Source organism: Rhagoletis pomonella, unplaced genomic scaffold (assembly GCF_013731165.1).
Source record: "Rhagoletis pomonella isolate Grant_MI unplaced genomic scaffold, Rhpom_1.0 Rhpom_scaffold_00003, whole genome shotgun sequence".
NCBI classification, from domain to species: Eukaryota; Metazoa; Arthropoda; class Insecta; order Diptera; family Tephritidae; genus Rhagoletis; species Rhagoletis pomonella.
The window spans coordinates 98,632,923-98,646,046 of record NW_023458557.1 but is presented as its reverse complement, the minus strand read 5'-3'; the positions used below and the strand labels follow the sequence as shown (position 1 = coordinate 98,646,046).

The 13,124-nt window shown below is 35.8% G+C and overlaps 2 protein-coding genes across 2 annotated transcripts in view; both read left to right on the top strand.

Annotated features, from left to right (window-relative positions):
- The window catches only part of LOC118735946, a 273,819-nt gene that overhangs the window by 65,813 nt on the left and 194,882 nt on the right, over positions 1–13,124 (top strand). The gene's annotated exons all lie outside the window — the stretch shown is intronic.
- Positions 4,372–5,512, top strand: LOC118736436. Its single transcript, XM_036466531.1, has 2 exons — positions 4,372–4,652; positions 4,715–5,512. The coding sequence occupies exons 1-2, from the start codon at positions 4,439–4,441 to the stop codon at positions 5,353–5,355; spliced, it is 855 nt and encodes a 284-aa protein (XP_036322424.1). The 5' UTR covers positions 4,372–4,438; the 3' UTR covers positions 5,356–5,512.

The window sequence follows — 13,124 nt, the reverse complement described above, 5'->3', positions numbered from 1 at the left end:
CAAATAAAGTTTCAGGGGTTGTGCTATTCTATTTATAATGATATTTAGCTGACCATTTTGCTATCCTGCGTATATTCCTACATTTGGAAGACTCGCAGGTTTGAATGGGCTAACTCTTCTGACCGAGTGTGAAGCTGATATACATATGTAAATATGTATGTGTAAGGTTTGGTTTGTAGACAAACCAGTTTCCGAACTCCTTATCGCAAGTGCGCTAAATGACCCTTCAAAAGGGCACTTAAAAAATGAGTTCAACCAAAGGAGTAGCAAAAATTCCATTGCTAAGATTTTTATTGGTTTAGGGCGTTTTCCTGTCCATTAACATAGCCACACACTCGTATTTTTTTTTTTTTTCACCCTACTTAATATACATATGTACATACATATGCATTTCCATTTAAAATTGCGGTTATGAGCTCCAAAACGCCTCTATTCCACACCCCCCGCTGCTTATGTACATATAAACACAATTATATAAATTAAAACGAAAGCTTTCCCAAATTCCAGGGACCGCCAAAAATGTCTTAAATGCTTTGGATACTCCTTTTAACCCTCTTTGCCAGACATTAATTCGTATTAAATTTTCGGAAGACACTCCCTGTACACACATAGATACAATATTGTCTGTCACAGGATAACTTAATGTCTGCAACTTTGCTCCCAATATACATATTTTTTCCCTTTGTTTGCTGACCAAGACATTATTGCTATGCAACATGCTTTACTAATGTTGGCTAAGCAGAAGGCTAAAAGCATAAAAGCATACATACATGTGCATACCATAGTACGTGTGTTTGTAATCTTCATTTGTGTATAGCTTACTTACTCGTAGCATTCAATTCCATGGCAGATTTGTGTCTGCTTAATTGCTTCACATCATTGAATATATTTATGCACATACATATGTATATACATATGTATGTATATATGTAATTTGGCTACTATTTAAGTGTGTAAAAAAAATTATTCAAGTCGTCGGCGACTCCTCTGTCTTGTAATATCGCAACCTTTATATCACAGAGACAGCAAGTAAATATACGTTTATGATCGGGATAGATACAATTAACCCGATAACCAATGGAGCCATAGTCGTCTATTATTCATGCAAAATTTTCGCACTCATTCACTCGTGACTTTCACATGGGTCCTTTAGATTATGAGATATACGAAGTCCTCAATATATTTTTTGGTACATATTTACATTTAGTAAGGGCCAAAACATATGAAGGAGGGGTAAAACTATAGGTCCCTCCCTTTGTGTAACAACATCAAGACGCACACCGCAAATTTGAGGAGAAGCTCGGCCAAACATTTAGCAAAAATGTAAGCGCCAAAATATTATTATTACACTATAAATCAACTTTTTTTCTAGGAATTGGACCAAACCAAATTTTTGTGAAGAGATTAACTCATAAGTAAAAAAGTAATTTCTCCGTTTACTCTCGGAAGTTAAAATCGTTTATCGAAGTAAGCCTTCGAAATACGAAATTTGACCTTTGGTAAAAAATTATTTTTAATTATTTTATGTATGTATAGATGTGCTCCGCGGTTTTGCTCTTATTGAAACGGTATGTAACTTTTCTTGTGCAAACTTATACAACAGGTGCTATAAGGGGTCAAAGGTCAGATCTTCGAAATATTAAAAAAATTATATTTCAAAAAATCTTGAACTGATTCCGACCGTTTATAGCACCCGAAATATAGTTTGCAGAAGAAAAGCTATGTACCGTTTAAATAAGAGAAAAGTCATACCAAATCTATATTTTTACTTTTTTTGGTTGTTTACATAAAATAATTAAAAATAATATTGCAACAAAGGTCCAATATCCAGCTTCGAAGACCCATATCTCGATTTCGGAGGCTAACTTCGAAAAACCGAGATGTTACTTTTTTTTTTAATTCTGAGTCCATCTCTCAAAAAAAGTTGGTTTTGTAGAATTCCCAGCCAAGTGCTGTACAGTGTTATTATTGTTGTTGCGCTTAGAAATGTTCAAAAATTACTATTTGCTTAAGAAATTTCCATACTTGTACTATTGAACTAGAAATATGTAACTGCCGGATTTGGAGATTTGACTTATATGTAGTTTACAAACAAACGGTAATTATAGAGAAAAGGATATAGATAGACACAGAGACTCAATCTGGGAACTATTTTGGGATTTTAGATTTTCGGGACTATCCGGACTTATCGGTATAATAATCGACATTTTTATACGTTTTTTTTATCGATTTTGTTATCGAAGTTTTTATGGATATTGTTCGATTTTGCTATCGTTATTTCCGGAACTTATCGATATAATAATCGACATTGTTATCGATTTTGTAATCGATATTTTTAAATATTTTTTGCTATCGATATTTTTTATCGATTTTGTGATTGTTTTTTTTTATTTATATTGTTATCGGTAATTTTATCGATTTGGTTATCGGTAATTTTATCGATTTGGTTATCGGTAATTTTATCGATTTTGTTATCGGTAATTTTTTGGTTTTTGTTATCTGTAATTTTGTCGATTTTATTATCGATATTGTCATCGATTATTTACCGATTATGTTATCGACTATTTACATATATATCTATTTTGTTATCGATATTTTTGTCGATTTCCAAACGATTTTGCTACCAATATTATTATCGATTTTGTTATCGAAATTTTTGTCGAATTTGTCATCGATTTTATTATCGATATTTTTGTCGGTTTTGTTATCGGTATTTTGTTGGATGTTACTATCGATTATGTTATCGATTTAGTATGAAAGTTAAAAATAAAAATGAAGATAAAGGAAAACAGAATAACATAAATGTAATTAGAACGAACAGGGGTAGAGGTGTAGGGTCCTAGATAGAAAAAAGACAAAAAAGATAACCTTAAGCAAAAGACGTCCACCAAAATATTTCGGAAAAATATTAAGATTTAAGTGAGCTGGACCGATTTGAAAATACCTACAAAAATGGAGTTTTTTTATGAATAAAAATAGTTTCTTAAAGATTTTTTTTTGAAAAAATCCTCTCAAATGACAAAACGTCTTAAGCTTAAAAAATCTTCAGAAAAATTTTTTTAAAAAATTAAAAAAAATTTTAAACGGAATCGTAATGATGAGATTTTTGTTGCTGTTTTTTTAACTTTTTTTAAAGATTGGCATAACAAAAACTTTAATAACTGAACCTAAACTCTTCCGATTTAGACTTAGGAGATGTCATTAGAAAGGTATTTTCTCTACCTTTTTATTTCTTTGCTAATAAACTCATTCAAAGGATGGAAGAGAAAGGTAGGATGAAGGAACGTCATTCAAAGTTGAATTAAGATGTGTTGGTATTTGAAAAAAAAATATTGGGACACGAATGACTTTTTTTTTGGACAGAAATAAAAACAGTGTGAAAATACCTTTCAACTGAGATCCCATAAGTCTAAATCAGAATAGTTTTGGCCCAGTTATTCAAGTTTTTCGTAAATCCATCTTTGAAAAAAGTAAAAAAAACAGCATCAAAAGTCTCATTCTTACGATTCCGTGGAAAAGATTTTTAAATATTTTTGTGCAGATTTTTTAAGCTTAATCTCTTTTGTCATCTGAGGGGACTTTTTTCAAAAAGTTCTTTAAGAAACTATTTGTATTCATAAAAAATTACATTTTTGGAGGTATTTTCAAATCGGTCCAGCTCACTTAAATCTTAATATTTTTCCGAAATATTTTGGTGGACGTCTTAAAATATAATAAATTTTGTAATCCCGGCGGATGGTGATGCAGTCTAATGTACATAAATATGTACATATGTATATTTATATTGGTTATGAGACAAAATAGATATGTAACGTAAGTTTCACTTCTCCAGTGTGGCCCTGGCGCACTTACTTTTTTTTTTTAATTTGCCATATTTGCCATTTTCGACACTTTAACAGTTTTTTCTCGAAAACTGGACGGGGTAGACAAATTTTCTAAAGGCAAACAACATCAAAAAATCTATAAGATGAGGTCGGCCCCATTTTTGAGATAAAATACGGCAAAATTTTGTTGAACCGTGAAATGACAAAAATGTTTCCATATTAACTATGATTAAGAAATTTATTTTATTACTGGCTGTTATGTCTTTGTATAGCCTCTTAACTTCTTCAAATCCTGAAATTGTGTAGGCCGTAAATATATCACCGTTAAAACTAGAGCACAGCTTATTGCCTTTCTTTTTTATTTAAAAAGTATTAACAACTTCATCTACATAAATTTTTAATCACCTAAAATTCTTATCAAACACATAATTAATGATCAAATAATGACTAAAATTAAGTCAACAATTGTTAAGTCTGCAGTGACTTCAAAAATAAGAATCATATAAAAAGCGTGCGAAAATGAAATGATGTCAGTGCACTTGCGGTTCTCAAAATAAGAAGAGTTAAAACGACGCTACCAACCACACGCAAAAGAAAATCATCCTTAATTAAAAATGAAGCTTGTGTTGGTCAGCACTCTACTGCTGATTGGTGGAGTCTTAGCAGTACAAGACTCCGTTGAAGTTTCTACGCCAAAGCCAGAAATCAATGGGCAGTCCGTTGGGGATACCGAACAAAAGCCGATTGATCTAGGAAGCATACAACGCAATCCGTTTGGCATTGTATATCCAAATCCTACATTACCGCTATTTCCCCTAAAACCGCAGTGTAAGTAATTTGCAGCTTTGGGTGAAATTTGAAAGCATCATAACCAACTTTCTTTTCTCTAGCTAATCTCCGGGCCTGCGATGCGCCCAACGGCCTAGGCATTCACAATCTCTTCAAGCAGGCCAAGGCGCTGTTGCCACTCGAGCGCATACGAAACATTGTGCGTGCCGCCGCTAAAGATCCGGAAGTTCAAGCTTTCTACACGCTGATCCAGACGCCGGAACACCGTCAGCGCATCACAAATGTGACTCGGTCGCGCGAGTATAGGGCTTTTCGTACTTTTGCTTGCTACAAAATGAATTGCGATCTGCGTTTGTATACTGATTTTAAAACCAGTTTATTGCCGTTGTCGGCTTTGAAGGAGTCTCCGTCAATTGACACTGTGCTGCCTCAAGGTCGACCGGGTCTGCGTGGGTTACTGGAGGACATACGCGACTTATTGCCGCGTCAGCGATTGCGCAACTTATTCGAGCGTTTATTGGCGACCGATTGGTATCTAATACGGACTGTGCAAGTAGCGCAAGGCTACGAATTTCAAATACTCTTTAAGCTGCTGCAGCGACTTCCGGATAGTCAGTATTTGAAGCGTGCCCAGCAGAAGGTGGGCTGGCCGGAGGAGGAGTTGAAGAAGTTGGTCTACATTGCGTTGGGTTGGCGTGAGAATGCCATAAGTTCGGTGGATGATTTGTTCACATACCTTTGAGAGGGGAGTAGAGGCGTTTTGTAAAAAGTTCTTTCGAATTGTATTTGGAAGCAAAAGGAAAACTTTTCGAGGTCCTGTGTGTGCGAGAAGCACGAACAAGTTACATACATATATACATATTATTAGGGATTTGGTGTTAAATTTTTATGAGAAGTGTTATGGCATAACTATTTTACGATTCATTGACATAAAGAGAATTCTTAAAATTTTTACGAAAATAACAATCGGTTAAGATGTTTCATAAAAAGTAAATAAATAAGCATTGTATCAAAAAATTTATTCTAAAAATATCTCTAATTCGATTATAGGAATGTAAAATAATTTTTTGCCCCTCCAGATTAGATTTAGAGGAGGGATCAGGTCACCTAGTTACCACGACCGAAACGATCTATTCAGCTACAGGTCATCTTTCGTGGTAGAATACGTCTTACGTTTCGATATGGAGGCTATGCTGAAATGTTGTAGTTGTAATATTTAGAGTTTCACGAAAACGATCATTGCACGAGAACTAATGAAGCGATTTCGAAGAAAAGTGTGGCATTTCAAAGATAAAATACCAAACCGATCGACAAATTTATTTTTTGTACATAAGTAACCAGTTCGGTTTCTGTCGTAGAAACAACGGTAAATATTGGCTATTTTGTGGCCAATTTTGAGCCTTTACAGTTCTCTAACAACTTATAATTTGCAGATATAACTTGAAATTTTGGGATATAGGTTCTCTGGAGCAATTGGAATATTAACGTGTACAAATTTTTAATAAATTCAACAAATATCGAGCATTTTAAGGCAAAAAATTTTTGAAAAAATTTAGCAAATTTTTTTTTATTACCAAAATGCTCGAAAACCGCTGGAATGATTTGGTTTTTATAAACTTTTGTTTAACTGAGTCATCCCGCGGAAATCGCGGAAATATCCAATCGATTTTAAACTGACTTTCCGACAAGTTAGGGACTTAAAATTTTCAGCATAGTTCCAATCACGATGACAATGCAATTTAAAATATAAATGAATTCCCAGGGGTCTTGATACAAAGGCGGTCAAAAAATAGTAAGATTTATGGCTAACAGAGCGTAATTTGCCAAATAACGTAAAACCACTATAAAATTGTTAAAGCTGCCGGCGGTAGTGTAGCAAAGCTATTTGTGGCAAATTCTAGATATTAACCTAGTCTAGTTATGAACCTCGTTGTAGGCATCATATCAAGGAGATACAATTAGAAGACTCCAGATGTCGCCCCGCCAGAAGAAGTTAAATATTGCGCCTAAATATATGCACCATTTACATACGCTACAGCGGAAATGGACGACACGCCATATCTTTAAATGAAACTAACTGCTGCTATATGTACCCTACAAGAAATCTTACTGCCAAATGACCGGTCACCTGACGGTCAGTGCTGATGCATCAGAAATTCGGGGGTAATATGAAAAACCTGACCAGTTCTTCTGTGTAGATGTGACTATGCGGCCCTTTCTCACATGGAGATTTTACCAGCAGTGCTAGAAGGCCTCTTTTCTACTTATTGCATTTCCTAAGGTTATTTTTATACCCGAGCGCACTTGTGCACAAGGGTATTATAACTTTGTTCACATAACGGTTGTTTGTAACAGGCAAAACGAATCGAGATAGATATAGACTTATGTATACATAAATGATCAGAATGAAAAGAGAAATCGATTAAGCGGTGACTGTCTGTCCGTCCGTCCGTCCGTCCGTCCGTCTGTGCACACGATAACTCTAGTAAAAATTGAGATATCTTAACGAAACTTGGTACGTGCACTTCTTTCTGGCGTAGGACGGATGGTATTGAAAATGGACGAAATCGGACTGTAACCACGCCCACTTCCCATGTAACGGTAATTTCCAGAAATACGAAAACTGCGATATTTTAGTAACTACTGAAGATAATTCACCCAAAATTGATATTTACAATAATTTTCATACGAAAAATAAGAATACTATAAATTTTTGGAAAATGGGCGTAGCCACGCCCACTTATGGTTACATGTGTATATCTTGGTAACCACTGCACAAATTTCTTCCAAACTTGGCACAGATGTTGGCCTTGGTACTGCATACTAAATGGACAATAACCACGCCCACATCCCATATAACGGTAATTTAGAGAAATACAAAATCTGCGATAAATCACTAAATATTAAAGCTAATTTATTCAAAATTGACGCTTGCAACAATTCTTTACCAAGAAATACGCTTATGGTAAAATTTTGGAAAATGGGCGTGGCACCGCCCACTTATGATCACATATATGTATCTCGGTAATCGTTCTACCAATTTGTACCAAACTCGGTGTGGTTATTGTACTTGCCACACAGAAGCAAAACGCTGAAAATTATTGAAATCGGACTAAAATTACGGCCGCTTTTCATATAGCGGTAAATTTCAGAAATGCTTGAAACTTCAATATTTCGAAACTTAAGGACGCTAATTTACTCAAAATTGATACACCCCGGCTTACCATGTAACGGTAGCTTTCGAAAAGATGAAAAACATATATTTAATACTTGCGCCGGGTAGTTAATGTTCGGCTCCGCCCGAACTTAGACTTTCCCTGCAAAAAATGGGACTAATCCGGGATGACTCCGGGAGCAATCGCAAAGGAACATGCGACTAATACCACTTTTGATCTCTTTATATGGAATGAACTGTTCGCTTTTGTTCGAGCATGTCCTATGAAGAGACTAATTGTTCACCTTTATACCCGAAAGGGTATAAAAAGCGACTAGTCACTTTTAAAAAATAAAAATAAAAATTTACGCCAGCTGAGATTCGAACCGGGTTGCTCAGTTTGGTTAGACGAATACTCTCTCTGTGTGCCAACGCCGCACATAAAATTTCATTGACTAAGTGCGTACATATCATTAAATCGTTAATAGTACCCGTTAGAGATGGGTTGGGGACTAAATGATCTCCAATTATACCCATAAGGGATGAGTCGAGACTAATTGACCTCCATTATTACCCGTATGAGACTAGTTGCGACTAATTAATGCCCAATCGTACCCGATAGAGAGCAATCTCGGAATACTCTCTTTAGAGATTAGTCGCACAATTTTTTGCAGGGTTCTTACTTGTTGCACATGCTTTTCTGTGTATTGGTGTATATTTTAGTGTGTTAGTGAAGAGGTCAGAAAAAAGTCCTTTTCTTGTAGGGTATGTTTATACAAAACGTAAGCAAACCACATTTTGCTTGCATTGCAAGTTGAATTATTTTAATATCTATTGCAAAATGTTGTACATAAAAAATAACACTTTTTATAAATGGGCTATGCTTTTATAAATGGACTAAAAATTAGAAAATAAAATAATGTAAAAAAAAAAAATATTTTTTTTAAAAACAAGCTTTTATTTAACATGTACAATCAAAGGAATAAAATAAAGTAGTGTAACAAAAGATTTTTTAGCAAGAAAATTTTATCAAAACTGCACTAAAATGAATAAAATAAAATAAGTTAAGGTCTCGTTAAAGTTACTAAAAACCAATTAAGGGAAAGGAGTTATTCAAACTCTCAGCTTGTCTCAAAAGCTTGTCGGCGAATTCAGCGTACATGCATAATTGGTTAGGTATATGTATGCAGATATTTAAATGCCGGTTTGCTATTCGCGCGACAAACTTTTTTAAAACGAAGTAAATTAGTACAAATTGTTAGTAATTTTCATTAGAGTTTGAATAAAAGCATGAACCATATTTTTATAAAAAAATTAAAAAAAAATTTTAGCTTGAGAAACATTAAAAATATTAAAAACGAAACACCATTCATCCATTTTTGACCGCCACTGTATATGTGTATAGGTATTTCGGCTTTTGGATAATAAATGGCGCAATATTTAGAAAAGGCAAAGGTGAAGGGGAATATGTAGATGAAGAATATGATAAACATAAAATAAAAACAAAGATAAATATAAAGAAAAATATGAGGATGAGGATACCGATAAAAGTAAAGACGAAGATAGGTGGAGAAAGATTAAAGTAAAGGTAATTACAGAGAAAAGGATATAGACAGAGACGCAATCTGGGGACTATTTCGGGATTTTAGAGATTTTCGGAGTTCTCGGGACTTATTGATATAATAATCGATATTTTATCGGTTTTGTTATCGATATATTTTATCGATTTTGTTATCGAAATTTTTGTAGATGTCGTAATCGATTTTGTTATCGGTATTTTTATCGATTTTGTTATCGATATTTTTATCGATTTTGTTATCGATGTTTTTACCGATTTTGTCATCGATTTTGCTATCGATATTATTATTGATTTTGTTATCGATATTTTTATCGAATTTCTTATCGATATTATTATCGCTTTTGATATCGATATTTTTTCCTTAGTGTGTGCTTTCGTTTTTGACTTGGCTGTGCTTATAACCATACCACGTATTCTACGTTTAAATTTAGCGGCTATGTCTCCGATACAGCCTGCAGACCAAGACGAAGGCGCTGGGCTGTTCCCTTTATCCAGGTTTTTCTAAGAAACCTCGCGAAGTCCGGCGATCCTAGGAAGCGAAGTCTGGTCCTGGTGAGGGCTTCACAGTGGCACATAATGTGCTCGGTTGTTTCCGGTTCTTCGTTACACAACATACACTGGTCAGAGTTTCATCGCCCTACCGCGGTCTGTAAGAGAGCCTGCAACAATTCTTACTTCATGTCTACTGAGTTGAAGCAGTTCTTCGGTTCGCCTTGTTGATATATCCGGAATGAAGGACTTGGCCTGTCTGTTACATTCCGTAGATATAGTACTTTCGCCTAACGGAGCTCCATGGCAGACCGGTAAAGGGTCCTAAGCCTATGAATCGCTCTGCAGCCCCTTTTATGGCGAGAATATCTGCCACTTCATTGTCCCAGTTGTTCCTGTCAGGGAAAAATACCTTGAAGTTTCGTGTGAAATTAAATCTCGGAAGCCGCAAAGCTCATGCGCACCTGAGGGCGGAAGGGTGTATGGGATCCTTATCCTCTACAATGTCCCCTAAAATGAGGCTTGCTGTAAACAGTTGCTGGTGTTGTTCGCAACGCGTCAGTGTGGTCCACGCAGGTCAGTCGTGGTAGCTTGCTGAGCTTGGCCTGCGTGAACTTGACTTCCGCCTTCTTCCTCCAAACGGGTACAGCATTTGTGAGAATGGGTTTGGAGATGGCATCATGCATTTACCATGCCAGTTTAGGTCAGATGCCCCAGTGCCGTTCCATAAGTTTCCGGCAGGTTTAGATAGAGGCCCTGGCCTTTGAATAGTTTTATATAGCTGCAGACTCAATGAGGGCTTGTCATCCAGCATAACTCCTGTCCTGTCCATAGATATTTGACCTCTTTGGAGAAGTGTCACCAAATGGTAACTATGTTCAGAGCATTGTTTAGATGTTAGAGTTTGTGTCTTTGAACCTGCCTCTGATTAGGATGTCATCCGCGTAGTCTTGAACGTCGAAGCCGTTTTCGCTAAGAAGCCAGAGTACTTCGTCTTCTACGATGGACCATAGCAGAGGGGAAATTACTACGTGTGTCAAGTTAGCACTACACTTTTCGAAATTGGAAAAGTTAACTACGCCATTAATTGTAGTGTTTTTGTTGTAAATTTGTTGTGGAGGAAAAATTTGTAGCTTTCATTTTTTAAAAATTATGGTATGTAGTGCTAACTTGACACCATGCATCACTGACGAAAGAATTGAGATACTATGCCTATTCTATCGACTAGGTGTATGGTGTCAAGTTGGCACTACATACCATTTTTCTTAAAAAACGAAACAATAGACCTTGTTGCCGCTTTAGGGACTTGAATAAAACAGGCTGCTCTTCGTTTTCGCGCAGTTTTATTTCCTAGATAAAATATGAAGTAACAAGGATTTAAGTATAAAATACAAAACTAAAATTCTTGCATTTGTTTCGACCCCTACACACGTGCTCCCTGCTTGATAAATGCAAAATGAAATGTAATTTTCACAAGTCGAAAGGAGTTGCCAGGAGGGCCAAATTCCCTAAGAAGAAAGTAATACATGAAACGTAAAATAATTTAAAATTTAAACAATTAACAATTTTCGCCAACAGACCTGGCAATATTTTTAGATTATTTTTTCTTTGAAAACATATTTTTTTACCAAAGGCATATACAACATATGAAAAAAAAATATTAGTGTAACTGTAATAGTCTTGTACGTAAACCTGATTGACCTTCATTGTAAAATATTAATAAATATTATTGGGGAATTAGATGCTTTTTAGGTATTAATTGGGGCGGCCAAAATTAATGTAGGTGCGTACATTTTTGATTGGTCAATTTCATGTACATACTAATTACCTATGCCACAGACGTGGCTCCCTTTTAACCGCATATTTATAGTCCACATTATAAGCGTAGCGTGGAGTCTCATAGTTTGAGATGAAAGCAAAAAGTTCACCGAACATAGTTCATTTATACCGTCGAAGAAATTGTTGGTAAAACTTAAAATAAGAGAGAGAAGTAGACAACATTAAACTTAATTTCTTGAAGACAAATTATAAAGTGGTCTTAAATCGGTTCCAGTCTTATTTCATGAATTTGGTCCGATTAAAAACTTTTGGGCCTAGCCAAAATAACGAACTTTTAGCTGGTTGACGCTAAAAATTATGATTAGATTAGGTTAGATTGATAGTTTTAAATTGAGCTTCTTGGAGTGATCATAATAGCTGTGGTCCTATGTTCCACTTTGTCTTGTTTCTGTTTTAGCGGGCAATATTTGGACTCTACGTAAGACAGAGATTCCTCACGAAGTGCTTTTTTTCGTACGCACGAATGTAGGATAAGAGGCAGCTTGGGTTTTTTATTACTTGTCGGCGTTTCGAAGGAGCTGCTTAGGAATGGCGAAAGACTTTCCAGTTGGTTAAGCGATCATTTATTAGTTCCATATTCCTCTGTGAAGGGGTAGTGAGTGTGATTTGGCTACTCTCACACCCAGTTGCACACATCTATAACAGTGTACATACATACATAGATAAAAAACTCCGAGCCACTTCAGCCTCTTTTCCTGAGTCTTGCGTCTTTGTTTGGCTTCTGCAAACTCTGAAATTATGTAAGCCTTAAATACTTCACTAGTAAAAAATATTAACTTCATCCACATAAATATTTACTTAGTCACCTATAATTTTTATTAAATATTTTATGATCAAATAATGCGTAAAATTGAGTAAACATTTATTAAGTCTGCTGTGGCCTCAAAATATGAATCATATAAAAAGCGTGCGAAAATGAAACGAAGTCAGTGCACTTGCAGTTCTCAAAATAAGAAGAGTTAAAACGACGCTACCACACATAAAAATGACGACGCTACCACAATTAAAAACGAAGCTTGTGTTGGTCGGCACTCTACTGCTGATCGGTGTAGTCTTAGCGCTACAAGACTCCGTTGAAGTTTCTACGCCAAAGCCAGAAATCAGTGGGCAGTCCATTGGGGAAACCGAACAAAAGCCGATTGATCTAGGAAACATACAACCTAATCCGATTTTCAGTGTAAATCCAAATCCTACATTACCACTATTCCCTTTAACACCGCAGTGTAAGTTTATCGCCATTTTGGCTGGAATTTGAAATCATCTTAACCCACTCCCTCTTCTTTAGTTAACCCCGGTGCCTGTTTGGCACCTATCGGTCTAGGCTTGAGCAATCTCTTCAATCAGGCCAAGGCGTTGTTGCCACTCGAACGCATAGAAAACATTGTCCGTGCCGCCGCTCAAGATCCCGAAGTGCAAGCTTTCTACAAGCTGGTCCAGACGCCCGAATATC

What these genes read in the sequence shown, in the direction of transcription:
- LOC118736436 (XM_036466531.1), top strand. Translation starts at nt 4,439, where the DNA reads ATGAAGCTTGTGTTGGTCAGCACTCTACTGCTGATTGGTGGAGTCTTA. An exon ending in ATTTCCCCTAAAACCGCAGT is followed by an intron (nt 4,653 to 4,714) that starts GTAAGTAATTTG and finishes TCTTTTCTCTAG; the next exon opens with CTAATCTCCGGGCCTGCGAT.